Source organism: Monodelphis domestica, chromosome 1 (genome assembly GCF_027887165.1).
Source record: "Monodelphis domestica isolate mMonDom1 chromosome 1, mMonDom1.pri, whole genome shotgun sequence".
Lineage (NCBI taxonomy): Eukaryota > Metazoa > Chordata > Mammalia > Didelphimorphia > Didelphidae > Monodelphis > Monodelphis domestica.
Genome location: NC_077227.1, coordinates 722,314,534 through 722,342,415, shown reverse-complemented (window position 1 = coordinate 722,342,415; position 27,882 = coordinate 722,314,534). Strand labels below are relative to the sequence as shown.

General features: G+C 37.2%; 1 protein-coding gene across 3 annotated transcripts; it reads left to right on the top strand.

Annotated features, from left to right (window-relative positions):
• The first annotated feature begins 511 nt into the window (after positions 1-511).
• Positions 512-27,882, top strand: LOC100028819 (zinc finger protein 420-like). Of its 3 annotated transcripts, XM_056812921.1 has the most exons (6): positions 512-849; positions 1,257-1,349; positions 20,467-20,524; positions 21,023-21,149; positions 21,893-21,988; positions 24,056-27,882. In XM_056812921.1, exons 4-6 carry the CDS (start codon positions 21,116-21,118, stop codon positions 25,402-25,404), a joined length of 1,479 nt encoding a protein of 492 aa, XP_056668899.1. In that variant the 5' UTR covers positions 512-849; positions 1,257-1,349; positions 20,467-20,524; positions 21,023-21,115; the 3' UTR covers positions 25,405-27,882. The 3 variants fall into 3 exon arrangements, with proteins under 3 accessions (XP_056668899.1, XP_056668889.1, XP_056668891.1); XM_056812911.1 differs by lacking the exon at positions 20,467-20,524 and having other exon boundaries at positions 513-849; XM_056812913.1 differs by lacking the exons at positions 512-849; positions 20,467-20,524 and adding an exon at positions 863-917.

The following is a 27,882-nucleotide window of genomic DNA, read 5'->3' as shown; positions in this document are numbered from 1 at the left end:
AGCAAGTGAAGAGAGATAAGCCTTCTCTTGTTTCTGAATTCTTCCTCTTCTCTTCTTTGCAGTTAATTGTTTTGATTCATATTTGTGGAACATAACTTACACTTCTTTGTAAATGTGTTAAGATTTGTTGAACTGTTTTTCTTCTCTTTGAATTCTTTGTTTATAAGGCATAATTCTTTGATTAGGGAAACTAAAACCTAGAACTGTCAGAAAAGAAACAGGTAGTGCTGCAGTACTGTCCCCTTCGGACCACTCCAGTCCTTCTACACACAGCTGCCACAAAGCCCATTGCACGTTTCTGACTAGGTCACGTGGCCACCGACAGGGCTCCAGGAGCTCCCACAGCCTCTGCCAGGAGGCGCCAGGGAGGAACAAGGCCGCCAGGCAGGGCAGGGAAAAGGAGCCTGAACTCCACGCATGCGTAGAAGATGCCGCCGTCTCAGGACTACGAGTCCCAGAAGGACTCGTTCAACCTAAGGGTATTTTTACCAGCCCAAAGGAGAGAGAATAGGCAAATCACTCTCGTCATTTCCGGCACGCCCTGTCTCTGTCCATTTCTCGCTCTCCCGTGGCCGCTTTCCATTGTCTATCTTGAGCCAAATTGAGAAGTGGTGAGCAGAAGCCCAAAGCAGGCCAGGTCCAGCCGGAGGCCGAATGCAGAGTTGAGGCAGGTCCAGGTCACTGGGGGCTGGTTGGGGAGCAGAGAGAGAAGGGGCGGAGCGTTTGCCTGAGAGCGAATCGGAGTGCTCCAGAAAGACGCATGTGCAGAGGCGGAGGCGGAGGCGGAGCTGATTAAAATTCAGCCTTAGACACAACCTTTCCACATGACGCTACTTCTAGCTACCCCTTGTGAGTCTTGTCCGTTCAGGTCTTTGTCTTTCCCCCGAGCAAAGAGTCTGAGGGAATGAGCACCTGGTGTATGTCTAGGCCTTAGTCTAGGTTCCCTGGGGCCGTATCTTCTCCGCCCTGCAATCTCCTGGGTATCACCTCCCCCTGGAAGCGTTCCCTGATGCTGGTCAAAGCTCTCCCCCTCCTGAAAGCATCACCTCGGTCTATTCTCCTGTCTCCTAAGGAGATTCCGATCTCGAGTCAGAGTCACCTCCAGGAGAACAAGGACTGTTTCTTTCTGATCCTTCCCCAGCCCCAGGCCTCCTCCCTGGTCTCCCTTTCAGTGAAAAAGTGGGAATCTGTGTCCTGTGAGGAGGGGAGACCCGTAGCCTGAGCCCCGCTTCTCATGATGCCTGTTTCCTCCCCAGCTCTGGCTTCTGTGGCCTCTGTTCTACGCAGGAGGTGGGAGCCCTGAGGAGAAGGGGATGGCCTCTGTGCCTCTGCCAACCGGGCCTTGCCAGGTGAGTGCCAATTGCTTCTTTCCTGAAATGCCATCTCTGGCCAAAGACCTTGGGCACATTTCTCCTTATGTGCTATCACTCTGGAAATTCTGTCCTGAGACTCATATATTTAGGCTAAACGATACATAGAGGTCATCAATTTATCCTTTTCCTCACAACCACAAAAATACCTTCCATTTACTTTGGTTTAAATATTCATTAAAATTTTTTGAGTTTCAAATACTTTTCCTTCTAATTATTAGTGATTTAGAGCATTTTTTCATATTACTCTGGTTAGCTTTGATTTTTTCTTCTTAGTACCTGTTCATAATTTTCAGCTGGGGAATGGCTCTTACTTTAATAAATTTGGCTCAATTCCCTATATATTTGAGAAATGAAGCCTTTATTAGAAAAAAACTTTTTTCCATTTTCCTGATTCACTTATTTTGGCTGCATTAGTTTTGTTTTTACAAAAACTTTTGAATTTCATTTAATCAGAATTATACACCTTACTGTGTGATCTATCTCGTTTGGTCATACATTTTTCTCTTATTCATTGATCTAACAGGAAAAATTTTCTATGCTCCTCATCTTTGCTTATCTCCCTTTATGCCTAAATCATGTACTTATTTTGACCTTATCTTGGTATAGAGTATCAGATGCTGGTCTAGCTTAGTTTCTGATTAGACAGCTTTGCAATTTTTGTCAAGTATTGAGTTCTTTTTCTCATACTTGGATCTTTGGGTTTGTCAAGATCATCATAGTCATTTAATTCTGTTTATTGTATATCTAATCTATTCCATTGATCAACTACTGTGTTTCTTAGTCTATACCACATTGTTTTGATGATTACTGCCTTTTAATATACTTTGAAATATGATACTGCTAGGCCCCTTTCCTTCACATTTTTTGGATTGATTTCCTTGATATTCTTGACCTTTTCTTCTGATGAATCTTTTTTTTTTCTAGCTCTATAAGAATTCTTTGGTAGTTTGATTGCTATTGGTATTTGGCAGGTAGACTCCCAAGCATTTTTTAATGTTAATAGTTATTTTATTTTATATATTTTTTTAAACCCTCACCTTCCATCTTGGAATCAATACTGTGTATTGATACCCAGGGTCACAGCTGGGAAGTGTCTGAGGGCAGATTTAAACCCAGGACCTCCCGTCTCTAGGCCTGGCTCTCAATCCACTGAATTACCCAGCTAACCCTATTAACAGTTATTTTAAGTGTAATTTCTCCTTCCATTTCTGAAAACTGACTTTTGTTTGTAATATACAAAAATACTGATTATTGTAGAGATTAATTAATTAGCTTAATTAAGAACAGACTCTAGATAGAAATAAGGAGTAGACTAGTAGAAAAAAGTTTTAAAACCTTGTCAGGGCTCCTTTAAGCAGCAAGAGAATTTTGAGTAGGTCAGAGGGATGGAATTCCCAGAACCTTCAAGGAAAGGGCATTTGGGAATACTGGTCAGTCTCTCTGGGAAGCTTATTCGGAGGAGAAGGTGTTTAAGGTCAAGATAAAAAAAAAAAAAACAAGATCCTTCTGGGAAGAGTAGATAAACTTGACCTTGGAAGTTAACATCTTTGTTAGGGAGTTTTGGTTAGCATGAAGTTTCTCTCTGGTAGAGAAAGGACCACCATGTGGGGCTGGTTCTTCAAACAGGAGGATTTGTCAGTTTCACTGAACCCTGCTGAGGGCCCCAACAAGGCTGTGAGAAACATTTTATGGAGATGAACTATTTTTATTTGGAAATCAGTTTGAAAAGTTTATTTATTAGGACAAGGTAAACAGGTAGACAGATTTGGGGTTAGGTAGATAACTGTAGCATAGTTTTAAGGAGGATCACCCTTGGTGATCACAAAGCTTTCCCTTGCATGAAAGGGAGACCTGGGTTATTATTTAGACATCTTAGATTTTAGGGTAGATATATTTCCTACTGATCTATATTTGCTTTCCCTGTCCCTGCTTCTTGAACTAGTTACATAAATAGGGTATTTTGTTTTTTTTAAGTCTGTCTCCTGCCAAATATATCAACTGTCATCTATAAGAGAAAGTTCCCTTTAGGCAGTATGAATACCAACTGACAAGCACCTGACAAAAACAAGATCAAGATCAATATTTCCCATAACGTTATGTGGATTTATTTTTTCTACCGCAACTTCACTAAAAATTTTAATTGTTTCAAGTAGTTTTTTAGTGGATTCTCTAGGGTTCTCTTAAGTATACCATCCTATCATCTGCATAGTGTGATAACTTTGTTTCCTTATTGCCTTATTCCTTGGATTATTTTTTTCTTATTTTTAAAGCAACCACTTACAGTACTCTCAAATAAAAGAGTTCATAATGGCTCTCCTTGCTTCATTCAGCATCTTTTTGGGAAGGGCCAAAAACATTAGAAAATATAGGAATAAATGAGACTTTCTTAAAATGATAAGTAATATGTATCTACAATCAAGAACAAGCATCTTGGGGATAAACTTGAAGCTATCTTGATAAGTTCAGGAATGAAGCAAAGATAACTATCTTTTATTCAATATTATACTGATGCTAGCTATAGCAATAAGAAGAAAAAAGTCTAAGGAATAAAAAACTGAGGAAACAGAACTATTTTTTTTTTCATTTTTAATGAAGATACAGTTGTATACTTGAGCTACCTTAGAGAATCAATCAAAAAATTATTTGAAACAATGAAGCATTTTAACAAAGTTGGAGTTTATAAAATAAACCCACATACACTATGAACATTTCTATATACTACCAATAAAACCCAACAGGAAGAGTTAGAGAAATTCCATTTAAAATTATTGCAGACAGTATAAAATTCTTGGAAAACTACTTGCCAAGATAATCCAGAGACCAAATGACAATTACAAAACACTTTTCACACAAATAAAGACAGATATAATCAATTAAAGATATTTTAGTTGTACATATGTAGGTTGAGTCAATATAGTAAAAATTACTATATAGTTCTGTCTAATTTTATTTCCTTATTTGATGCTGTATTAATCACAGTATCAAAGGACAATTCTATTGAGCTAGAAAAAATTATAAAATTCATCTCAAAGAATAAATGGTTAACACTATCAAGAGAATCAATCAGAAAAAATGTGAATGAAGACAACCTAGCAGTTAAAGGTTTCATACTATATTACAAAGCAGTAATCAGCAAAACAATCTGGTACTAGCTAAAAAAAAGTGTGGTAGATGAATTAAATGGATTAAACATAGAACATTGTAATAAGTGACCCTGGTAGTATAGTATTTGATTAATACGGAGAACCAAACTTTGGGGGTAAGAACTTCCCATCTGACAAAAATTGCTGGGAAAACTAGAAAGCAGTTTGGTAGATCCTAGACCAGTGATGGTGAACCTTTTAGAGAGCAAGTGCCCAAACTGCACCCCTCTGCCTTACCCCAGACAGAGGAGGGAGGAAGCACTCCCATTGGGCTGCCATTTTGACACTGAGTAGAGTAATCACCAGGAAACATGGAAGTCCAGAGCCTGTGAGCTCCCTTCCTGCCTCAGTTTATCCAGCCTAATCTCCACCCACTAACACATGACTTCTCAGGAACCAACCATGGCTTTCCATTTTGTCTGTACCACCCAGGGGGCTAGTTCAGGAAAGATCATCCTGCCCTCCTGGTCTCACCATATTCTTGACTTCATTGTTCCTTTTTTCTGGCTGTTTTACCCTTGTGACTAAATTTATCCAATAATTTTCCTGGTATAGTCCTCACTTTCAGACTCATGCCCAGAAACTTGTGTTAGGTACGTGTAGTGAAAAGTGGGAAGGAGAAATTTCCTTTTTATACATGAATGAATTCCCCTTCAGTTGGTCATTCAGTGAATACTGGACCTCAGAACCCACTCTGTCCTATTTAATTGCACTGGTCTGTTTGATGATATCATTCCCCTGCCTGCTTTATCTATGTTGATGCCACTGATAGAAAATAAGCTCTAGGAGTAATTCCAGGTGCTGTTTCCATTTTGTCCAACCAGCCAATGTGTGGCATATAATTGTCACTTAATAAATGCTTTTTGATAGTTTAATTGAATGAGATGATTTAATTGGGCCCATTTGTCTTAACTGTTGGTTCCTTCTTAGGCATTGATACTTTAAAATAAAGCATACTTTCTAGACATTTTTGGGTCCCAAAGTGCCCCTGATACAGTCTAGTCTCCATCTCCCTGTAATCCAGAGATTCTTATCCTGAGGTCTGCAAACTTATTTTATTACATTTTTCATTTTTGTATTTCAGTATAATTTGTAATTCTGAGTATTTTTTAATATTTAAAATACTTATACCAGACTGCCAAAAAGTCCATGTTCCATTAAAAAGGTGGGAAATCCCAGTTTTAGGGATATGAGTATGATGTCTAACCTTGAATTTCAATGTAAACTTTTAATGATATTTTTTAAAAAAAGATTCCTTTATGGCTGTACTTGATAGAGTTCCCCCCACTTTTTTTCTATAAATGAATGTTGTGCTTCTTCAAAAGATTTTTACATCTTTTAAGATAATCAAGTGGTTTGAAATATTTTCATTTTAAATATGATTAATGATTTTGCTTGTTTTCTAATTGTTGAACTATCCTTGTATCACTGGTATGAATCTAATTTGTAATAGTAAATTACATCTTGAATAATTTGCTGTAGTGTGTTTGTAAAGATTTTATTTAAAAGTTTTAAATTGGTATTGTTATAGGGATTTTCTTAATCTCTAGCCTCTTACTGATGTCAATCATGTTCTTTATCCTTTTCTTCTTTAGGAACTAGTACTACATTATATGTATTAAAGAAGTCTGATAAAGTACATTCCTTCCCAGTTTTTGAGAATAATTTGGGAAATGTGTGTGGAATGCAATTCTGGGGGGTCTCATTCCCCCATGAATCACTCTAATGAGCAGACAGGAGACGATGCTGGCAGAGTTTAGGTGACTTTATTCAGAGGTGCATAGAGTGAGGGAACACTGCCTGTGGAATGGTAGTATCCTCACCCCGAGGGTGGGGGGCCAAGAGAGAGAGAGTGGCTCCAGAGTCTGAGAGGTCTCAGAAGTAGTGGGCCCAGATGCCTGTATTTACTCAGATTTTATAGGGATTCAACACAATGCTATCCCCATTTCCCTATCAACTGTATCCTCCTTCTCTCCTCCTTAATCTTTCCCAACACTTCCGAGTGTCTGTTCCTTATCTTCCGATGTTTCCAAGCATATGGGAATATTCCTTAGGTTTACAGTTTTTTAGCTGAGTCAGGTTTTTATGCCTGTTTAAGGATTTATCAGGTGGCAGCATTGCAACAATTCAGACTAAAACACTCTGAAACATTTCTTGGGCTATAGCATTGAAACATTTCTTTGGGTTTTAATAATCATTTCTTAGGACATGTATTTAAGATTATAACTTGTAAGTTTTGAGAATTCTCTCAGGAATTAGGATACCCAAAACGTCTTCCAAAGGGAATAGGAATAAAAAGGGGGGGTACTCTTTAGCCAAATTTGAGAAGAATATCAAAAGGCCTATACTAATACATATATATATATACACACACACATACATATATATGTATATGTACACACACACACACACACACATATATATATATGCTTGGGGAGGGGTTTTTTCTACTCTTCAAAATGAACGATTGATATCTCCTAGTGGAGAACACCTAACTTCACTGGTTTTCTATAGGAAGTCGCCAATGTATGATTATTAATACTAATCAATATATATTGGGGAATAATGCACAATTTCAACCCCCACATATGGGTATTGGGTACTTTAAAAGTTTCAAAGGTGGGTGGCTAGGTGGTTCATTGGATTGAGAGCCAGGCCTAGAGATGGTTGGTCCTAGGTTCAAATTTGGCCTCAGACACTTTCTAGCTTTGTGACCCTAGGCAAGTCATCTAACCTCCATTGCCTAGTCCTTACTGTTCTTCTTCCTTGGAACCAAGATGGAAGATAAGGATTTTAAAAAATGTTTCAAAGAAGTAATTTGTAAATCTGTCAAAATGAGGAGTATTTTTTTTCTTTTGCAGTATCTTTATACTTAGACCCTTTTCCTTTTCAGAACCAGGCCATTTACAATTTCTTCTCGGTTTTCTGTTTTGTTATTTTTTAAGGTAACCATCTATATCTTTTGTATTCTCAGCTTAAAAAAATAGCATTGTATAGTAGGCACTGATAATTATTCTGATTTGCTTCATCTTGTTCATCATAAACTTTGTAATTTTACTTTTCTTCTTTTTTAAAAAACTTTAAAAAATAAAGCTAAGGCTTTATGAATCTTTTTTAAAAACTAAGTTTTAGTTTTGAGTATAATTTATTTTTGTTTGCTAATTCATCTTTTTATCCCCTATCAGCATCTCTACTTTTGATGTTACCTTGTGTATATTTATTATTTCAAAAAATTCAAAATTCAAAAAATTATTTCAAATATTCAGTTTTTAAGTTAATTCATCTATTTTCTAGTTTGTTTATGTTTTTAGGAATATGATTTTTCATCTGAGGATTATTTTTGCTATTACTAGAAAAGTTGGCATGCATTTTTGTTATTATGCTTGTCTTCCACACAATTATAATTTCTATGATTTGTTCAGCTTCACTGCCCTCCAAAATATTAGTGCTCCAGGTGCAGAATTGATAGCTCTGATACATGCCTGTATACTTGCCAAGAGTAGGAAAGCAACAATTTACACAGATTCTAAGTATGCCTTTGATATATGCCATGCAGTAGGTATTATTTAGGAGTCTAATACCTGTGGGAAGACCTTTAGACAAGAGGACACACCTTTATTTCTATCAGACAAAATCCTCATAAATGTAAGATGTGTGGGAAGGCTTTCCATCACAATTCAGACCTTATTAGACATAAAATCATATGGGAATGAAGCCATATGGATATAGTGAATGTAGCAAATCTTAAGCACAAAGACACAAGTTACTGTGCATCAGTTACTATGCTCTCTAGAATGGTTGGTTGGATTAGTTCATCCTCCACAATAGTGCACTAGTATCCCAATTTCCCCATATTCCCTACATTTGTCATTTTCCTTTTCTATTATACTAGCCAATCTGTTATATGCGAGGTAGTACCTCAGAGATGTTTTAATTTACATTTTGCATTTATCTAATAGTGATTTATGGCCTTTTTCCATATGAATATGGAGAATTTTTTTGTGAAGATATTTTAATTTACCAATTATATGTGTAATGATTATATGTGAACTTGACCCTGGTGGTCAGAAGAAGGGAGAGATTTATCTTAAGTCAATATAGTGATTTTTTGTCATTCTGTCAATTGGAGATGACTGAAAAATGTATCCTAATTAGATTCATTACCATATTTTCTGTTATTGTTATTTTCAAACTGTAGCGATGAATGGTGTTTGTAATGTACTGTGAACCATATTTTCTAGAGGTTGAGACATTTAAAAGAGGCTCTGATCTTTGTAAATCCTTCTGATGTCCAAATAAGAAGTCTTAATTGGTGTTATATTAACAGCAGGATAAGAATAAATGGGGGCTGACCGTCTTTAAACCTTTTATTGGAATTATTAACTCTCTTAGCAAATAATTTAGTAAAATATTCTATATATTTGGTTTTGTTAATCATTTATATTAGTGGACTGACAAAAGCCTATAAAATGAACTGTTGTACATCTAAATGAGGTCTTTGCCACAGACTAGGAGTGATGAGGAGAGATAACTCTACCCACAAAATAGTCAGATTTTTCAGCCCTGGAGCATGGCTTAGATATTTTTATTTCTTACATTTTGGCACCTCATATGGGACAGACTTCGGAGCTAAAGGTCCCTCAAGGGTAAAAAACACTCATGGGGACACCTGAGAACTCTTCTTTTCAAGGAACTATCTGGTTTCTGACTCCTCATTAAAGATCCTAGCCATTCTGAGGTGAGGTAAGCCCTATTTCTTTCATGGGATGTGTTGTGTTAAGTCCTGTGTCTTGTGTATATTGTTCTTACTATCCTTTTCTCTATAATTTCTAGTGAGCCATGTGCAGGGGTCAGGAAAAGGAACCCAATTGAGTCAGTGGGTATGGCTCTCTCTCAGAGGGGAGAGAAAGCCACAAGGTAGGAAGATAGAGACAGGATAGAAGTTTTGATACCATGAGGGGAGTGACGGAGTCAAATTAGAGATATGAGGTGGTCAGAATGAGTCTTTATTAATTATCAATGAGCCACAGCTAAGCTCTGATCAAAGGACCATTGCGTAGGCTTTTCCAGTCCTGAGATCCATACCACACAGGTCAGAGAGGTGAATAGAGAAAGATTAAAGATGGAGCTTGGCCAGAGGCCAAGCTCCTGCAAGGACAGCCATCAGGTAGCCTGAAAGAGAAGGAGAGCAGAGAGAGAGAAGGCGGAGCTTGCTGGGCTAAATAGTTTTTGATATGCAAATATACACAGTACATAGGGATGACCCTCATTGGTCAATGACAAGGCATAGGTGTGGTTTCTCTTAACCAGGGGAGAACAAAGAAACCTGTTTTCCCGCCTAACCTGGGAGAAGCTGGGGTCAAGGGTCAGAGGCCTTCCCAGCCATGAGCACTACTGAGCATGCCCAAGACTGACTGTTCCCCTTGCCCATAGCTAGGGGGCGGACTGCTACAGTGGGTCTGGCCAAATTAAATTTGAGTACTTTTCAGTGTGTCTGGAGTTTGTTAGTGAGTCTAGGAAATGACTGGTGAGTCCAAAAAAGTAGATCTAGGTGCTATTATTTTTCATTTTGTTATTTCTTTCCAGCAAAGGATTTAAATTGGGGCCTATCTCATAGATAGAGACAGATGACTTTGCCAAGAGAAAATTTGTCTTTGTCTTTGTGGGAGGTCTGAATTCTAAACGTGATTTCTATTTGAGAGAAGTCTTCAAAATGGTGTGTTTGATTTCCAAGAACATTTTTATTTTTTTGTGAAGATATTTTAATTTACCAATTATATGTGTAATGATTATATGTGAACTTGACCCTGGTGTTACTTTAATACTTTTAAGGCTGGTTAAAGATGGTCAAAGGGAGCTAGTTGTGAAGGAGGAAAGGTGTTGAAAGGTAGGAGCCTTGATAGGATGACTCCTACTCTCACTCATTCCTCCTGGGTAATGCTGTCAAGGTGTACTACTTGGGAAATTGGGGTTCTCCTGTTGTGTAAGGGTGACAGGAAGATGAAGGCAGGTCTCTCCTATCAGGTGATATAAGAGGTACCCCAGATTTCCCTGGCACGAAGATGTTATGGAGATAAGCCTCCCCGAGTCTTTGACTCAGCAGGGGAGAGGTCTTGGATAGCACTTCTGTTACGACTGATCTAGCCACAACAGATACCCTTCCTCTTAGCTCCTAGAAATAAGCCACAAGAAAATATCTGACTACATGTAAGATTTTATGAGCAATGACTGTAAGGAAAACTGGGGAGTTGGAATGAGGAAGTCAGGGTCCCTGATTTATCCCCCTAAAGGTCCTTCACTCAGGCAGCTGTCAAGCCAACCTGAGTTTCTCCTACCCTTACCCACTAATTCTCTCAATCCTATTTATAATACTATTGGGCTAAGAAATAGTCTCAGTAGGCGCAAAAGGCAAAGGGAGAGAGCTGGGCTCTCAGGCAGAATCCACGACCTTCCCAGGTCTGCAGAATCTTGACACTGTTGAGATGTTCCCTGATGTAATACCTTGTTGAAATAACTTGGTAGGAGTAATCACAGGGCTATACACAGGTGAATCCTTTAGTGGCTCTTGGCAAGATCCCTAGCAAAGAAATGCTTCCTAACTATTTGAGGTCTCCATTCAAAAGCCCAGAATTCTTCATGGAACTTTGCTAAGTCCCTTCTCTCCCAGCATTCTCTGCTGCCAACAGTCTTTGCTGTCAATCATCTCTTCTTTCAATGTCCTGTAAACCTCAAAATTTCTCAGACTTATGAATGTTAGGGATTTCCCCCATTGGGGAATCTTCTACTTAAAAAAATTCCCTAGAAGATGGTGAGAACTCTGCTTGAGTGTGGGGGCTCCTAGCTATGGGAGTGTCCCTGCTCCACCCTACTTAAGACTGCTTTAGGACAGAAAATGGCTTGCTAAACAATGAAAGTACTTTGATCCATGCTTATGGAAGGGACAGGAAGTTCTTTGAGTCATGACTGTTTTAGAATTGATACAGTGGGATACTAAGTACCTATAAAGGTGGGGCAACTTGTAAACTACTTAAACCTAAAAGGGTGATAACTTATTCAGAGGTTTTTTCTAATGAAATTTGTCAACACAGCAGTATTTTTTTCTGACTTACTAAAGAGATTAAAACTACTCAGTTGTGAATTCAAAATGGGCGGTCCTTTAGAAACATCTACAGTGATTGGTAGATGTAAGGACTTAGGGGAGGTGACAGAGGAGATTTTGCCCTTAAAAATAAGAGCTCAGAGAAGAGCAGGAGGAGGATATCTCAGTTTCTGACTCTTATTCTGAAGGAGAGTTCCTTGAGGAGCTCCTCTGAGGGGCTCTGTCCCTCTGGGGTAGGAGCTCTGGAGGCTCTTGAGAGAGGCCCTTTGAAACAATCTCTAGCTGGAAGACTCTTTGAGGAAGGATGCTGGCCTGGTGTTTCTAGAATCCTTGTTTAGTCAGACCTTGTGGTGAGTGTTTAAAAACTGACTGATTTCTTTCTCTTTTAAGACTCAGGTCTAGGCCATATTGGCTTGAGGTCCTTCATACTTATTCCTTTCTTACTCTCTCTCTCTTTCTTTGATTACTCATTGTATTGTTAATTAAAATCTCTATAAAACCCAATTGACTTGGGCTTGAATAATTGGGAATATTTCCCTGGTGACCACCTTATATTTGATTTTAAAACCAAAAACACTGTAGTGAAACATATTTCTGCGGTCAAATTTACTCACCCTCTCTTATATCTATCACAATTTATATCTTCCACTATTTTAATCACTACAGTTTAAGACCTCAACCATATTAAATCTCACAGTCCTTTGCAACCTGCCCTTACACATGTAATAACAATTTTCCATATAAGTTTTCTGAAGTTATATGATTCAAATTTTCTCCTTCTTTCCTTTCCCTCCGACTTCCCAGAGATGTTAAGCAATTTGATCTGGGCTATACATATATTATCATGCAAAACTTACTAATGTATTGATCATTTTGGGAAGAGAATACTTCTCTAAAACCAACTCCCCTCAAGTAAAAATCCAGATAAACTAAAGTGAAAAATCATATGCTTTGGTTTGCATTCTCATTCCAATAGTCCTTTATCTGGAGGTGGATAGCATTATTTGTTATAAGTCCCTCAGGTACTCTTAGCAATATAATGATTCAGAATAATACTAAGACTTTCACAGTTTGATCATTCCACAATATTGCTGTTACTGCGTACAATGCCCTCCTTTGGTTCTTCTTATTTCAATTTGTATCAGTTCATGTGGGTTTTTTCAGCTCTTTCTGAAATCATTCTGTTCATCATTTCTTTTTTTTTTAAATTTTATAACATTTTATTTGATCATTTCCAAGCATTATTCATTAAAGACAAAGATCATTTTCTTTTCCTCCCCCCCACCCCCCATAGCCGACATGTGATTCCACTGGGTATCACATGTGTTCTTGATTCGAACCCATTGCCATGTTGTTAATATTTGCATTAGAGTGTTCATTTAGAGTCTCTCCTCTGTCATGTCCCCTCAACCGCTGTGGTCAGGCAGTTGCTTTTCCTCGGTGTTTCTACTCCCACAGTTTATCCTCTGCGTATGAATAGTGTTTTTTTTCTCCTAGATCCCTGCAGATTGTTCAGGGACATTACACCACCACTAATGGAGAAGTCCATTACGTTCGATGATACCACAGTGTATTAGTCTCTGTGTACAATGTTCTCCTGGTTCTGCTCCTCTTGTTCTGCATCACTTCCTGGAGGTTGTTCCAGTCTCCATGGAATTCCTCCACTTTATTATTCCTTTTAGCACAATAGTATTCCATCACCAACATATACCACAATTTGTTCAGCTATTCCCCAATTGATGGGCATCCCCTCGTTTTCCAATTTTTGGCCACCACAAAGAGCGCAGTTATGAATATTCTTGTACAAGTCTTTTTCTCCATTATCTCTTTGGGGTACAGACTCAGCAGTGCTATGGCTGGATCAAAGGGTAGACATTCTTTTGTCACCGTCTGGGCATAGTTCCAAATTGCCCTCCAGAATGGTTGGATCAGTTCACAACTCCACCAGCAATGCATTAATGTCCCTACTTTGCCACATCCCCTCCAGCATTCATTACTTTCCTTTGCTATCATGTTAGCCAATCTGCTAGGTGTGAGGTGATACCTCAGAGTTGTTTTGATTTGCATCTCTCTCTGATTATAAGAGATTTAGAACACTTCTTCATGTGCTTATTAATAGTTTTGATTTCTTTATCTGAGAACTGCCTATCCATGTCCCTTGCCCATTTATCAATTGGAGAATGGCTTGATTTTTTGTACAATTGATTTAGCTCTTTATAAATTTGAGTAATTAAACCTTTGTCAGAGGTTTCTATGAAGATTTTTTCCCAATTTGTTGTTTCCCTTCTGATTTTAGTTACATTGGTTTTGTTTGTACAAAAGCTTTTTAATTTGATGTAGTCAAAATTATTTATTTTTACATTTTGTGATTCTTTCTATGTCTTGCTTGGTTTTAAAGTCTTTCCCCTCCCAAAGGTCTGACATGTATACTGTTCTGTGTTTACCCAATTTACTTATGGTTTCCTTCTTTATGTTTAAATCATTCACCCATTTTGAATTTCTCTTGGTGTAGGGTGTGAGGTGTTGATCTATTCCTAATCTCTCCCACACTGTCTTCCAATTTTCCCAGCAGTTTTTATCAAATAGTGGATTTTTGTCCCAAAAGCTGGGATCTTTGGGTTTATTGTATACTGTCTTGCTGAGGTCACTTGCCCCCAGTCTATTCCACTGATCTTCCTTTCTGTCTCTTAGCCAGTACCAAATTGTTTTGATGACTGCTGCTTTGTAATATAGTTTAAGGTCTGGGACTGCAAGGCCCCCATTATTTCTGGGTTTTTTTTTCATTATTTCCCTGGATATCCTTGATCTTTTGTTATTCCAAATGAACTGTGTTATGGTTTTTTTTCTAAATCAGTAAGGAAATTTTTTGGAAGTTCAATGGGTATGGCACTAAATAGATAAATAAGTTTGGGTAGGATGGTCATTTTTATTATATTGGCTCATCCTATCCATGAGCAGTTAATGTTTTTCCAATTGCTCAAGTCTAGTTTTAGTTGTGTGGAGAGTGTTTTGTAGTTGTTTTCATATAGTTCCTGTGTTTGTCTAGGGAGATAGATTCTTAGGTATTTTATTTTATCTAAGGTGATTTTGAATGGGATTTCTCTTTCTAGTTTTTGCTGCTGAGCTGTGTTGGAGATATATAGAAATGCTGATGACTTATGTGGGTTTATTTTGTATCCTGCAACTTTGCTAAAGTTGTTGATTATTTCAATTAGCTTTTTGGTTGAATCTCTAGGATTCTTTAAGTAGGCCATCATGTCATCTGCAAAGAGTGATAACTTGGTCTCCTCCTTGCCTATTTTGATGCCTTTAATTTATTTTTCTTCTCTAATTGCTCTTGCTAGTGTTTCTAGTACAATGTCAAATAGTAGAGGTGATAATGGGCATCCTTGTTTCACTCCTGATCTTATTGGGAATGCATCTAGTTTATCCCCATTGCAGATGATATTAGCTGATGGTTTTAGATATATACTGTTTATTATTTTTAGAAATGACCCTTCTATTCCTATGCTTTCTAGTGTTTTTAATAGGAATGGGTGTTGTATTTTATCAAATGCTTTTTCTGCGTCTATTGAGATAATCATGTGATTTTTGTTGGTTTGCTTGTTTATGTGGTCAATTCTGTGGATGGTTTTCCTAATATTGAACCTGTCCTGCATCCCTGGTATAAATCCTACTTGATCATGGTGAATGATCCTTCTGATCACTTGCTGGAGTCTTTTTGCTAGTATCCTCTTTAAGATTTTTGCATCTATATTCATTAGGGAGATTGGTCTATAGTTTTCTTTCTCTGTTTCTGACCAGCCTGGTTTTGGAATCAGTACCATGTTTGTGTCATAAAAGGAGTTTTGTAGAACTCCCTCTTTGCTTATGTCAAATAGTTTGTATAGTATTGGGATTAACTGTTCTCTGAATGTTTGATAGAATTCACTGGTGAATCCATCAGGCCCTGGGGATTTTTTCTTAGGAAGTTCTTTGATGGTTTGTTGGATTTCAATTTCTGATATGGGATTATTTAAGAATTCTATTTCTTCTTCTGTTAGTCTAGGCAGTTTGTATTTTTGTATATATTCATCCATATCCCCTAAATTGGTGTATTTATTGCCATATAATTGGGCAAAGTAATTTTTAATGATTGCCTTACTGTCCTCTTCATCAGAGGTGCTGTCCCCCTTTTCATCTTTGATGCTGTTAATTTGCTTTTCTTACTTCCTTTTTTTAATGAGTTTGACCAGTACTTTGTCTATTTTGTTTGTTTTTTCAAAGTACCAGCTTCTAGTCTTATTTATTAAATCAATAGTTCTATCACTTTCGATTTTATTAATTTCTCCCTTAATTTTTAGGATTTCTAGCTTGGTTTTCTGCTGGGGGGTTTTAATTTGGTCGCTTTTGAGTTTTTTTTAAATTGCATTTCCAATTGATTAATCTCTGCTCTCCCTAGTTTGTTAATATATGCACTCAGGGATATGAATTTACCTCTGATTACCGCTTTGGCTGCATCCTAAAAGGTTTGAAAGGATGTCTTGCCATTGTCATTTTCCTTGATGAAATTATTAATTGTTTCTATGATTTCTTCTCTAACTAAATGATTTTGGAGTATCATATTGTTTAATTTCCAATTAGTTTTTTATTTGGTTTTCCATGTACCATTACTGATCATTATTTTTATTGCCTTGTGATCTGAAAAGGCTGCATTTATTATTTCTGCTTTTCTGCATTTGTGTGCCATGTTTTTGTGACCTAATGTATGGTCAATCTTTGTGAATGTGCCATGTGGTGCTGAGAAGAAGGTGTATTCCTTTTTATCCTTATTTATTTTTCTCCATATGTCTATTAATTCTAATTTTTCTAAGATTTCATTCACTTCTTTTACCTCTTTCTTATTTATTTTTTGATTTGATTCATCTAAATTTTATAATGGTTGGTTTAAGTCTCCCACTAATATGGTTTTAGTGTCTATTTCTTCCTTCAGTTCTCCTAGTTTCTCCATTAGAAATTTGGTTGCTATATTATTTGGTGCATACATGTTGATTACTGATATTTCCTCATTATCTAAAGTCCCTTTTAACAAAATATAATTACCTTCCCTATCCCTTTTGATCAGGTCTGTTTTTGCTTTGGCTTTATCAGATATCATGATTGCCACTCCTGCCTTCTTTCTATCAGTTGAGGCCCAGAAGGTCTTACTCCATCCTTTAATTCTGACCTTGTGGGTGTCTACCCGCCTCATGTGTGTTTCTTGAAGACAACATATGATAGGGTTTTGGATTCTAATCCATTCTGCTATTCGTCTACGTTTTATGGGTGAGTGCCTTCCATTCACGTTCAAAGTTATGACTGTCACTTGTGGACTCCCTGGCATTTTGATATCCTTCCCTAATTCTAACCTTTCTTCTTCAGCTCTACCTTTTAGTCCAGTGATTTACTTTAAATCAGTCCCCCTTGTCCCCTCCCTTGATATGCTTCCCTTTCTAGTCCTTCCCTTTTTGTTCCTTCCCCCTCCCCCCTCTTCTTCCCTCCCTTTTTTGTGTTCCCTCCCCCATACCCCCCTTGGTTTCCCATTCTCCCTTCCTTTGTTGGGTAAGATAGAATTCAAGATCCCAATGGATCTAGATATTTTTCCCTCTCAGAGTTGATTTCCCTTAAAGTAAGGTTTAAGTAAAAACTCTTCCTCTCCTGCTTATAGGAGTTTTCTTCCCCTCCCCTTCCCGCGTGAATCTTTGTGTGAGAAAGATTATTCTATTTGGTCTTTCTTTTCCCCCTATTTACACATTACATTTCCCCCACATGTTAGTATACATAGATTGATATAAATGTAGTCCTTAGAGAAGAGAGTTTGAGTAAAAGAAAAAGATAACATTTTTCTCCTTTTCCCTTTCCTTCATATTTACCTTTTCAGGTATTCCATGCTCTTTGTTTTTTGATATTGAACTTTCTGCAGAGCTCTGGTCTTTTCTTTGCAAAAAGTTGGAAATCTTCTATTTTGTTGAATGCCCATACTTTCCCTTGGAAGTATATAGTCAGTTTTGCTGGATAGCTGATTCTTGGTTGAAGGCCCAGCTCTCTTGCCTTTCTGAAAATCATGTTCCCTGCCTTACGATCATTCAGAGGGAACTTGCAAGGTCTTGTGTGACCCTGATTGGCATTCCTTTATATCTAAATTGTCTTTTTCTGGCTTCCTGTAGGATTTTTTCTTTTGTTTGAGAGCTTTGGAATTTGGCAATTACATTCCTGGGAGTTGTCTTTTGGGGGTTTAGTGTAGAAGGTGTTCTGTGAGCTCTGTCAGTGGCTGTATTGCCCCCTTGTTCTAGAATCTCTGGGCAATTTTCTTTGATTATATCTTGTATTACGATGTCGAGTTTGCGTTTTTTTTCTGGCTTTTCTGGAAGTCCAATTATTCTTAAATTATCTCTTCTTCCTCAATTTTCCAAGTCTGTCACCTTGTCCGTGAGATATTTTATGTTTTCTTCTAATTTCTTGGTCTTTTGGCTTTGCTTTATTAATTCTTGCTTGTTGTCTTTGAGTTGCCTGATTCTGACTTTTAAAGACTGGTTTTCCTTTTCACTTTAGTCAAACTGGTTTTGTAGATGCGTGAATTTCTTTTGCATTATTTCCCACTTTTCCTCCTAGAGGGCTTCCATCTTTTTGATCCTTTCCGATTCAAATTCTTCATGGGTTTGTGGAGAGTTTCCATTTCCTTTGGAAGGTTTTGGAGCATTTGCTTCTGTTTCCTCTTCTTTCTCCTCTGTATTTTGTATTTTTGCTCTATAAAATGTGTCCAAAGTTGCCCCCTTCTTCTTGTTTTTCTTGGAATTTGGGGGCTTTTGTGCTTCTGTGGAGTTTACCATCTCTATCTGAGTGGGGAGGATTAGTTTTTCTTATCTCTGTCTGCTGTTTAGAGGTTTTAGCCCTCGGCAGATTGTCCGTTCTATGCAGTTGTTGTTCTGTCTTCCCAGGGATGCCAGGAAGTGCTGGTGTTTCCGTGTTACTGCCCTCCTCAGTTCCCTCCCGATGCTTCTCCATTGCCTTACTTCCACGCTCTGAGCCTGGCTCGGCACTCTCTGCAAGGTTTTTCAGTGCCTTAGGCTGCCAGAAGAGCCAGCACAGTGAGGGGGAGGGGTCGCAGCTTCCAGAAGCTCCTGATAAGATTAGTTTTCCCTGGGTTGAACTGAGTATGCCTTGAGGCATGGACCTTCTGTGAGACTTGGATGGAGGGATCCAGCCAGGGGGTTACAAGCTCCCCCAGTCTCTCTCTGTTTTCCTTCTGTCTGTGTTGGGTGAGTCAGGTTGTTTTCAGGAAGAGGCCTTCAGAATAGCTGGCCCTGAGGTTCTGAGGTTCCCTCTGCTGCCTCGGTCTCAGCGCTCTGGGTTGGGGGGATGGGTCCTGGGACTTTCCTTCTGCCTACCCCTTAGGTCCGAGTATTCTCGGGTTCTGGCTTTTGGGGGGGGGGCATACCTTTTGGTCCAGGTCCAGGAGGAGGATTCCCGGGGTCTATGCTGTTGATCATTTTGAATTTCGGTGCCCTAGGAGCATATAGTTTGAGTTCGGTAGGGAAGGGTTTCTGGAGATCTGAACTTTAGCTTTCTCTAAGCTGCCATCTTGACCGGAAGTCTGTTCTTCATTTCTTATAGCACAATAGTATTTAATCACCATCATATGCCACAGTTTGTTTAACCATTCCACAATTGATGAACCATTCCTTCAATTTCCAGTTCTTCCTGATCACAAAAAAAGCTGTTATAAATATTTTTGTACAAGTAAGTTCTTTATCCTTTTACCCTTTACTTTTTATCTCTTTAGAATATAGGCTTAGATCAAAGAGTATGCACAATTTTATAGCTTCCATATTGCCCTCTGGAATGGTTGTAGCAGTTCACAACTCCACCAACAATGCAATTAGTGTTTCAATTTTGCCACATCTCCTTCAACATTTAGCACTTTCCTTTACTGTCATATTGGCCTATCTCATAAGTATGAGGTCATATCTCAAAGTTGTTTTAATTTGCATTTCTTTAATCAAGAGTGATTTAGAACATTTTTATATGATTATTGATAGCTTCTAAAAATTTCATGTTCATCTCTTTTGACCATTTGTCAATTGGGGAATGGCTTATATTCTTACAAATTTGACTTATTTCTCTATTATTTGAGAAATAAGACCTTTATCAGAGAAATTTGTTATAAATTTTTCCACTGTTGTTTCCCTTGTTATCTTGATTACAATAGTTTTGATTGTACAAAACATTTTTAATTTAATATAGCAAAAATTATTCATTTTCTATCTTGTAATGTTCTCTGTCCCTTATTTGGTCATAAATTCTTCCCTTCTAAATAGATCTGACAGGTAAACTATTCTTTGTTCCCCTAATTTACTTATAATATCATCCTTTAAGTTTAAATCATATACCATTTTGACCATATCTTGTTTTATAGTGTAAGAGATTGGTCTATTGGTCTAGTTTCTGCCATACTGTTTTCTAGTTTTCCCAGTAGTTTTTGTCATATAGTGAATTCTTATCCCCAAATATGGGATCTTTGGGTTTATTAAACACTACAGTCATTCACTCATAATCTATTTATTTGATCCACCATTTTATGGTACTATATTATTTTGATGATTCCTGCTTTGTAGTACAATTTGAGATCTGGTACAGCTAGGCCACCATCCACACTCTTTTCGTTAATTCCCTTGATATTCTTGATCTTTTGTCCTTCCAGATGAATTTTGTTATTTTCAACTGTAAAAAAAAATTCATATAGTTTTCCAGATGGTATAGAGGGTAGCCCTCCATGCTTACCTTTACTCTTATGGCTTCTGGGAGCACTGAATATCTATGGTTCATTTCACAGCACCACATTTTAAGAAACACAGAGATTGGATGAAGAGAAGAAAGTGACTCCCTTAGTGGTAAGGAAATAAGGCTAATTGGTCAAAGGAACTGGGCATATTAAGGTGGGAAGGGAAGAATTAGAGGCACATGATAGCTATCTTGAACTCTTTCATTTTCATTTTTTTATTTTGGCAAGTAGAAAAAGATTTAGGCATATAACTGTTTGAGTTTGCAGGGCAATGAGTAGGAAGTAGGAATATGAGTACATCTTGTAAAAAAAAAAGCATTTAAAAATGATGTCATTGGATCCATTGACAATGGTAAGAATTTAAATATCTAATATGTACCAGAACTGTGCTGAGTGCTGAGGATACAAAGGAAGCAAAAACAGCTTCTGGCCTCAGGGAGCTCAGAATCACTCTAATGTGAGAGGAATTATGTGTCTACTCTGTACCAGCCACTGTACTGGGCTACAAATAAATAAATGAAACAACCTACTAGCAGGGAGTTTACATTCAAACTTCATTACAGCCAGAGCTATACTCGGTTAAGCACAAATATTTTGGATGTTTCAGGAATCAGTGACATTCCAGGATGTAGCTGTGGAATTCACCTGGGAGGAGTGGAGATATTTGAACCCATCTCAGAAGAAGTTGTACAAGGATGTGATGCTAGAGAACTATCAGAGTTTGATCTCTTTGGGTAAGAACAGCTAATCCTTTGGAGTCTTCATATATAGATTAGAAACTCTGAAGTTCTAATAGTTATTCTTTGGCATACGAAAGGAAGATATTCTTACTCCTTTTGTAGCCAAGAGAAAGCACTCTTATGCTACCTGTTTTGAGGGGAAAGGCCTTTGCTTACTATGCCTGGAGACTTGATTTGTTGTTGTCCTTGAGCATGTATCATCTCCTCTGTTGCTTCGATCTATGTTCAATCCTAGTGCATTATATACAAAATATTCCCATTGTCCAAGCAGGGAGTCAGATGAATTGTTTTTCTCAAGTTTTATTCTGTAACCCATTCCTTCATAATATAGATTATCTTTCAGTGGTCCTCTGTACTATCCTTGGGATCTTTATAGCATACTTATTTTTTTCCCAAAGAGAGCTCAAACTAGTTTTGGATTCTTTTGTTAAGTATTATGAATGCTTTTTTAAAAAAAAGTCAGTTCTTTTCTCTTCCCCTCTTTGCCTCCTAGCTTAAAAAAACTAAAAGCCCTCCCCTCCCCCTCCAACCAGCTCATTGAACTCTCCCTGTTGAAAAAATGGATCTCAGAAAAAAAATCAGCTGGTGTAGCCAGTGCCCTTGATTGTATAAGATACATTTTATACCCTTGTTTCCCCATCTTTCTACTAAGAGTTGGGAGGAATATTTCATCTATCTGTTCTGTGATGGAATGCCGAGATGACTGTCCTGAGTTCTTTTTTATTTTTAACAAATAGGATTTGAAGTTTCCAAGCCAGATGTGATCCACCAACTGGAAAGAAAGGAAACATCTTGGATGCCAGAAGCAGATGTTTCACAAAGCAGTTATTCAGGTGATTACATAAAAATCAAGTAGAGGGTTCATTGCAAATATAGATCTGTTGGTCATTTTAGGTCAACACTCTTATATAGTATTGAACAGAGTGGTCTGTTTAATGTTTCTCAAGGCTGCCAAGAATAGTTGACTTTAAAACTTCTTTTTTTAACTCAATGAGTTACTTTTTAATGCATTTCTTTGCTTACATGTACCTCTATTGTCAAATAAGTTGTTTCCTCAGTGTGGGATTCAAATTTCTATTCTGTTTGTTGAAGACTGCCTTATCTTAAGTAGGCATTCTCTTGTCTCCCATGAATGAATTGATTCTCTTTTAAAATCAGCATTTTAAGGAATTTTTAATTTTTAAAAATTTATCCTTTTTGCTTCTGAGTCCCTTTTTGATATTTTCTTTCATTTTGTTCATGACTATGTTGCTTTGCTACTGTTACTTTTTAAGATATTTAATCATAATGTAAATTGTCTTTCTCTAGCCTATCATTTTATATATTATCCTGTGGAGAAGGAGTTTCATCCCCTTCTCCTCCTGGATTGCTGACCCGGTTTATCCCATTTTTGCTTGCCGGTGCTGCAGCCATGAAAGTGAATTAAAGGGTGTGGGTATGCTCTCTCTACTTTCCTGAATGGGGCACAAGAGCACAGATGGAGGACTGTGCCTGAGGATCAACACATGGTCAGGGTTAGGTTAGATTAGGCTTAAATCTCTATATATCTTCTTTCTCTATTTCAAGTGATTATTAATAAACTATGGAAAATAAGAAACTGGGACACAGTTATTAATTTTAATTTAACAATACTGTTTTCCTTTATGCTTTGAAGTTCTATTTATAAAGGCAAAATAATATATTCCTATGACAGGACTTGTTTGGCCTCAACCCTATCATTCATTATATCTGTAACTTTTTAGTATTTTACTATATCTCTAAAAGCTTCTGTGAGTATTTTTTGATTGAGATTTTTATTTGCTTTCAATAACATTTTGGAGTGGATAACTAGTTGTGGACCATTGGATCAAAAGATATGAAATTTTTTGTAGCTTGGCTTAAATTTCTCAGTTGCTTTTCAGGAAAATGGCAACAGCTACTTAAAAAATAACTTTTTCATCTTAACTCCCAAAATGTGTTATTCTTTTAAAGTATCATTGTTAATTAGATGGCTATTTGGTGATACTTCCAAGTTGTTTTGATTTTTACTTCTCTGTTTACCAGAGTTTGAATAGTGTTTTAGGAAATTATTAATAATTTCTCTTGTGAAAAATGCCTGTAGGTCTTGATCATTTACCTCTTTGCAATTGGCTCTAATTTAAAAATATGAATTGGTTCTCTACAAAGAAGATACATTGGATTTTTCTTGGAAATTTATGGCAACAATTGTCTGATATGATCCCCTTTCCCCATACTTTATTTTTGATCTGTTTACTTCATCTCTTTTTTAGCTCTCCTCTTCACTATAAACTCATAAGTTCTCCTTATCTTTTTGTTCAGTGTTTTCCCTTCCTAGTTTTACCTTAGATAGTAAATATATATTTTTAAGTTCTCTATTTTTTTAAATCATCTATTTTTAAGGTAGTTGTTTATGTCCTTATTTATTCAAATATAAACTATTTATAGTAGGTTAGAGATTATTTATCCCCCCTGGTAATTTCATTCTAATTCTATTTATTTATATATGTTAACTTTTTTTTTTTAAAACCCTTACCTTCCATCTTGGAGTCAATACTGTATATTGGCTCCAAGGCAAAAGAGTGGTAAGGGCTAGGCAATGGGGGTTAAGTGACTTGTCCAGGGTCACACAGCTGGGAAGTGTCTGAGGCCAGATTTGAACCTAGGACCTCCTGTCTCTAGGCCTGGCTCTCAATCCACTGAGCTACCCAGCTGCCCCCTATATGTTAACTTTTAACCATCATATTTCCACATAAGATAAACTGTGATCCATAGTTAAAGGCCAATGAGACTAGTCTTCTCAAGTGGGAAGGCAAGAGAATAACTGAAATCTTTAAGGAACTAGAAATGATGGAAAAAGGATGGAAAGGTAAGGTTAATCGACTGTTTATTCTTCCTTTCAGGGATGAAAGAATTTACTGGTGAGAAACCTTATGAATGTAGTGAATGTGGAAATGTCTTCAGCAGTAGGACACAGCTTACTGTGCATCAGAGAATTCATACTAGAAAATTTCTTTATGAATGTAAGGAGTGCGGGAAGGCTTGTCATTGTAACTCAGAACTTATTCGACATCAAAGAATTCATACTGGAGAAAAACCTTATGAATGTACAGTATGTGGGAAGGCCTTCAGTATGAATGGAAATCTTATTGTGCATCAGAGAATTCATACCGGAGAGAAACCTTTTGAATGTAGTGAATGTGGAAAGTCCTTTAGACAGAGAACACACCTTTATGTCCATCAGACAGTTCATACTCAAGAGATTTCTCATGAATGTAGTGAATGTGGGAAGGCCTTCATGAGGAAGACACAGCTTGCTGTGCATCAGAGAATTCATACTGGAGGGAGACCTTATGGATGTAGTGTTTGTGGGAAGGATTTCTTCTGCAGCTCAGATCTTATTAAACATCAGAAAATTCATATCATAGAGAAATCTTATGAATGTAGTGAATGTGGGAAGGTCTTCAGGAGTAAGATACAACTTACAGTGCACCAGAGAATTCATCCTGGAAAGAGTCTTTATGAATGTAAGGAATGTGGGAAGGAGTTCCATTGCAACTCAAATCTTATCAAACACCAAAGAATTCATACTGAAGAGAAACCTTATCAATGTAATGATTGTGGAAAGGCCTTTAGGAGGAAAGCACATCTTACCTTGCATCAGAGAATTCATACTGGGGACATTCTCTATGGATGTCAGGAGTGTGAGAAGACTTTCCTCTATATCTCAGATCTCACTCGACATCAGCGAATTCATACTGAAGAGAAGCCTTATGAATGTGCTGTATGTGTGAAGGCCTTCAGAAGTAAGACACAACTTAGTGTGCATCAAAGAATTCATACTGGAGAGAAACCTTATGAATGTACTGAATGTGGGAAGTTCTTTAGACAGAGGTCACACCTTTATATCCATCAGAGAATTCATACTGTAGATATTCTTTATGAATGTAAGGAGTGTGGGAAAGCTTTCCCCTACAACTCAGATCTTATCCAACATCAAAAAGTTCATACTGGAGAGAAACCTCATGAATGTACTGTATGTACAAAAGCCTTCAGGAGTAAGACACAACTTACTGTGCATCAGAGAATTCATACGGGAGAGAAACCTTATGAATGCACTGAATGTGGGAAGTTCTTTAGACAAAGGACACACCTTTATATCCATCAGAGAATTCATACTGGAGAGATTCTGTATGAATGTAAGGATTATGAGAAGGCTTTCCCCTACAAATTGGAACTGATTCAACATTAAAAAAATTCATACTAGAGAACAACTTTATGGATGTAATATATGTAGGAAGGCCTTTAGGAGGAAGGCACATCTTATTGTATGTCAGAGAATTCATATTGGAAAGATTCTTCATGATTGTTTTGTGTGTCAAAGCTTTCCCTATGATGAAGATCTTATTCAACATCAAAAAATTCATATTGGAGAGAAACCTTTTGAATGTACCATATAAGGAAAGATCTTCCACATGAATGGAGAATTTAACATCAAAACATTCATACTGGAGAGAGACCTTATGAATGTAATAAATGTGGGAAGACCTTCAGACTGAAGACACAAATTTCTCAGCATCAAAGAATTCATTCTGGAAAAAACCTTTATGAGTGTAATGCATGTGAGAAGGCTTTTAGACTGAGGACACACATTTATATCCATCAGAGAATTCACAATTTGAGAGGTTCTTTATTAATGAAAACAACACTGAGATACTACTTCATTCTTATCAGATTGGCTAACATGACAGAAAAGGAAAATCACATTCTGAAGGGGATGTGGGTGAAATAGGGACATTTATGCACTGTTGGTAGAGTTCTGTAGTGGTTCAGCTGTTCTGGAGAACCAATTGAAACTAAACCCAAAGGGATATAAAATTGTGTATACTCAGCTATACTACCAAGAGATTAAGGAAAAAGACCTACATGTACTAAATTTGACCCAGCTATACTAACAAGAGATTAAGGAAAAAGACCTACATGTACTTTATATTTATAGCAATTTTTTGTGGTGACAAAGAATCAGAAATTGAGGGGATGCCCACTAATTGGAAAGTGATGAAAAAAATTGGTGATAATTGTGGTGGACTACTATTTTGTTATAAGAAATTATACTAGCTAGATGGCTCAGGAGCTTGAGCACCAGGCCTGGAGTCTGGAAGATGTAAATTCAAATCTGGCCTCATATACTTATGTTGTGTGATTCTGAGCAAGTCACTTAACTTCATTTGTTCTAATGTACTGGAGAAGGTAATGGCAAAATCATTCCTGTGTCTTTGCCAGAAAACCTCATAACGGAGTCACAGAGTTAAAAATTACTGGATGACTAAACAACAACAGAATAAATTGTAAGAGGGTTGGTTTCAAAAAAACCTGGAAGGGCCGATATGAATTGATTCTCAGTGAAGATGAGCAGAACACAGTAACAGCATTATCATAATGTGGAACAACTGTGAAAAATTTGGCTATGAGATGATTATCTAAGAGAATTATAAAGGACTTGTAATGAAAAGTACTATCCACCTCTAGAGAGAGGATTGATGAATTCAGTATAAATTGAAATATAGGGTTTTTTAAATTTTTCTTTACTTTTCTTACTTTTTAGGGGACATGGCTATTCTAGAAACTTGTTTTACATGATTTCACATGTTTAATTTCTTCCATCAATGAGAACTTATTGACTGTCTGACATGCATTAGACATTTTGCTTGATGTTAAGGATGCAATAACAAAAATGGAATTGTCTCTTCTCCCAAAAGAGGTAGGGAATGAACATTTATATAATACCTATTATCTGCCAAGCTCACATATAATTAATATATTGCTTGCTTTCATAATGGGTGTGGAAGGCAATGGAAGGAGAGGGAATTTGGACCTCAAAGTTAAAAAAAGAATGTTAAAAAAATAAAATTGTTCCTAAAAAATTCGGAATCATCTATAACATAGACCAGATTATTGAACTCTGAGTCTTAGGTCTTTCTGCAGCAGGGAGGAAAAATCTAAGGTTTTTGCTCCATTCCCTAAACTCCAATAATCTGCCCATCGGTTCTAGCCAGAGGAGTGCAAAGTCCAATGGGGTTCAATTTACAGTGGTCCCAAGTTTGGGCTCTAAGTTAAAGGAAGCTTTGGTAAGTTAATGCATACAACATTCAGAAATTGGCTCTGCAATGTCTCAACCAGTTCTAGAAGGGATTCATTTTATTTCAATTGCCATGAAAGTAGCTGTGAAACAGCTGTCAGACATCAGATACACCAAAGCCATCCACTACATCCTGGGCCATCATCAGTTATCCTGTTATTTGCCTTGCCACTGGACTTCAATGACTCTGACTTTGGAAGACAGAGTGAGGCTGTTGACTTTGTGCTACCCTGCCTCACTTATCCAATTATTGCAGAAGTCAAGACATCACTTCCTGAGGTCAATGCTCTTAAAAAAGTTAGGAAACTGATAACCCTGCACTTGGTTGGGCTGGGATATTCTGGGAACAAGTATTGCAGCAAATGGAACAAGAGCTTCCATTGTCCTTGTTGGAAAGTTCTTCCCCAAAGGGATGCATTTACTGGAACACCTGGACAAGTCATTTAACTCCAATTACCTATCTCTTGCCCTTCTGTCTTAGAGTTAATATATGAAGAAAGTAAGAGTTTAAAACAAAACAAAACACTTCAGTAGTACTTAAATATGGAAGTGTGTTTTGCATGATAATAAGAATAAAATTTTTTAAAAGCA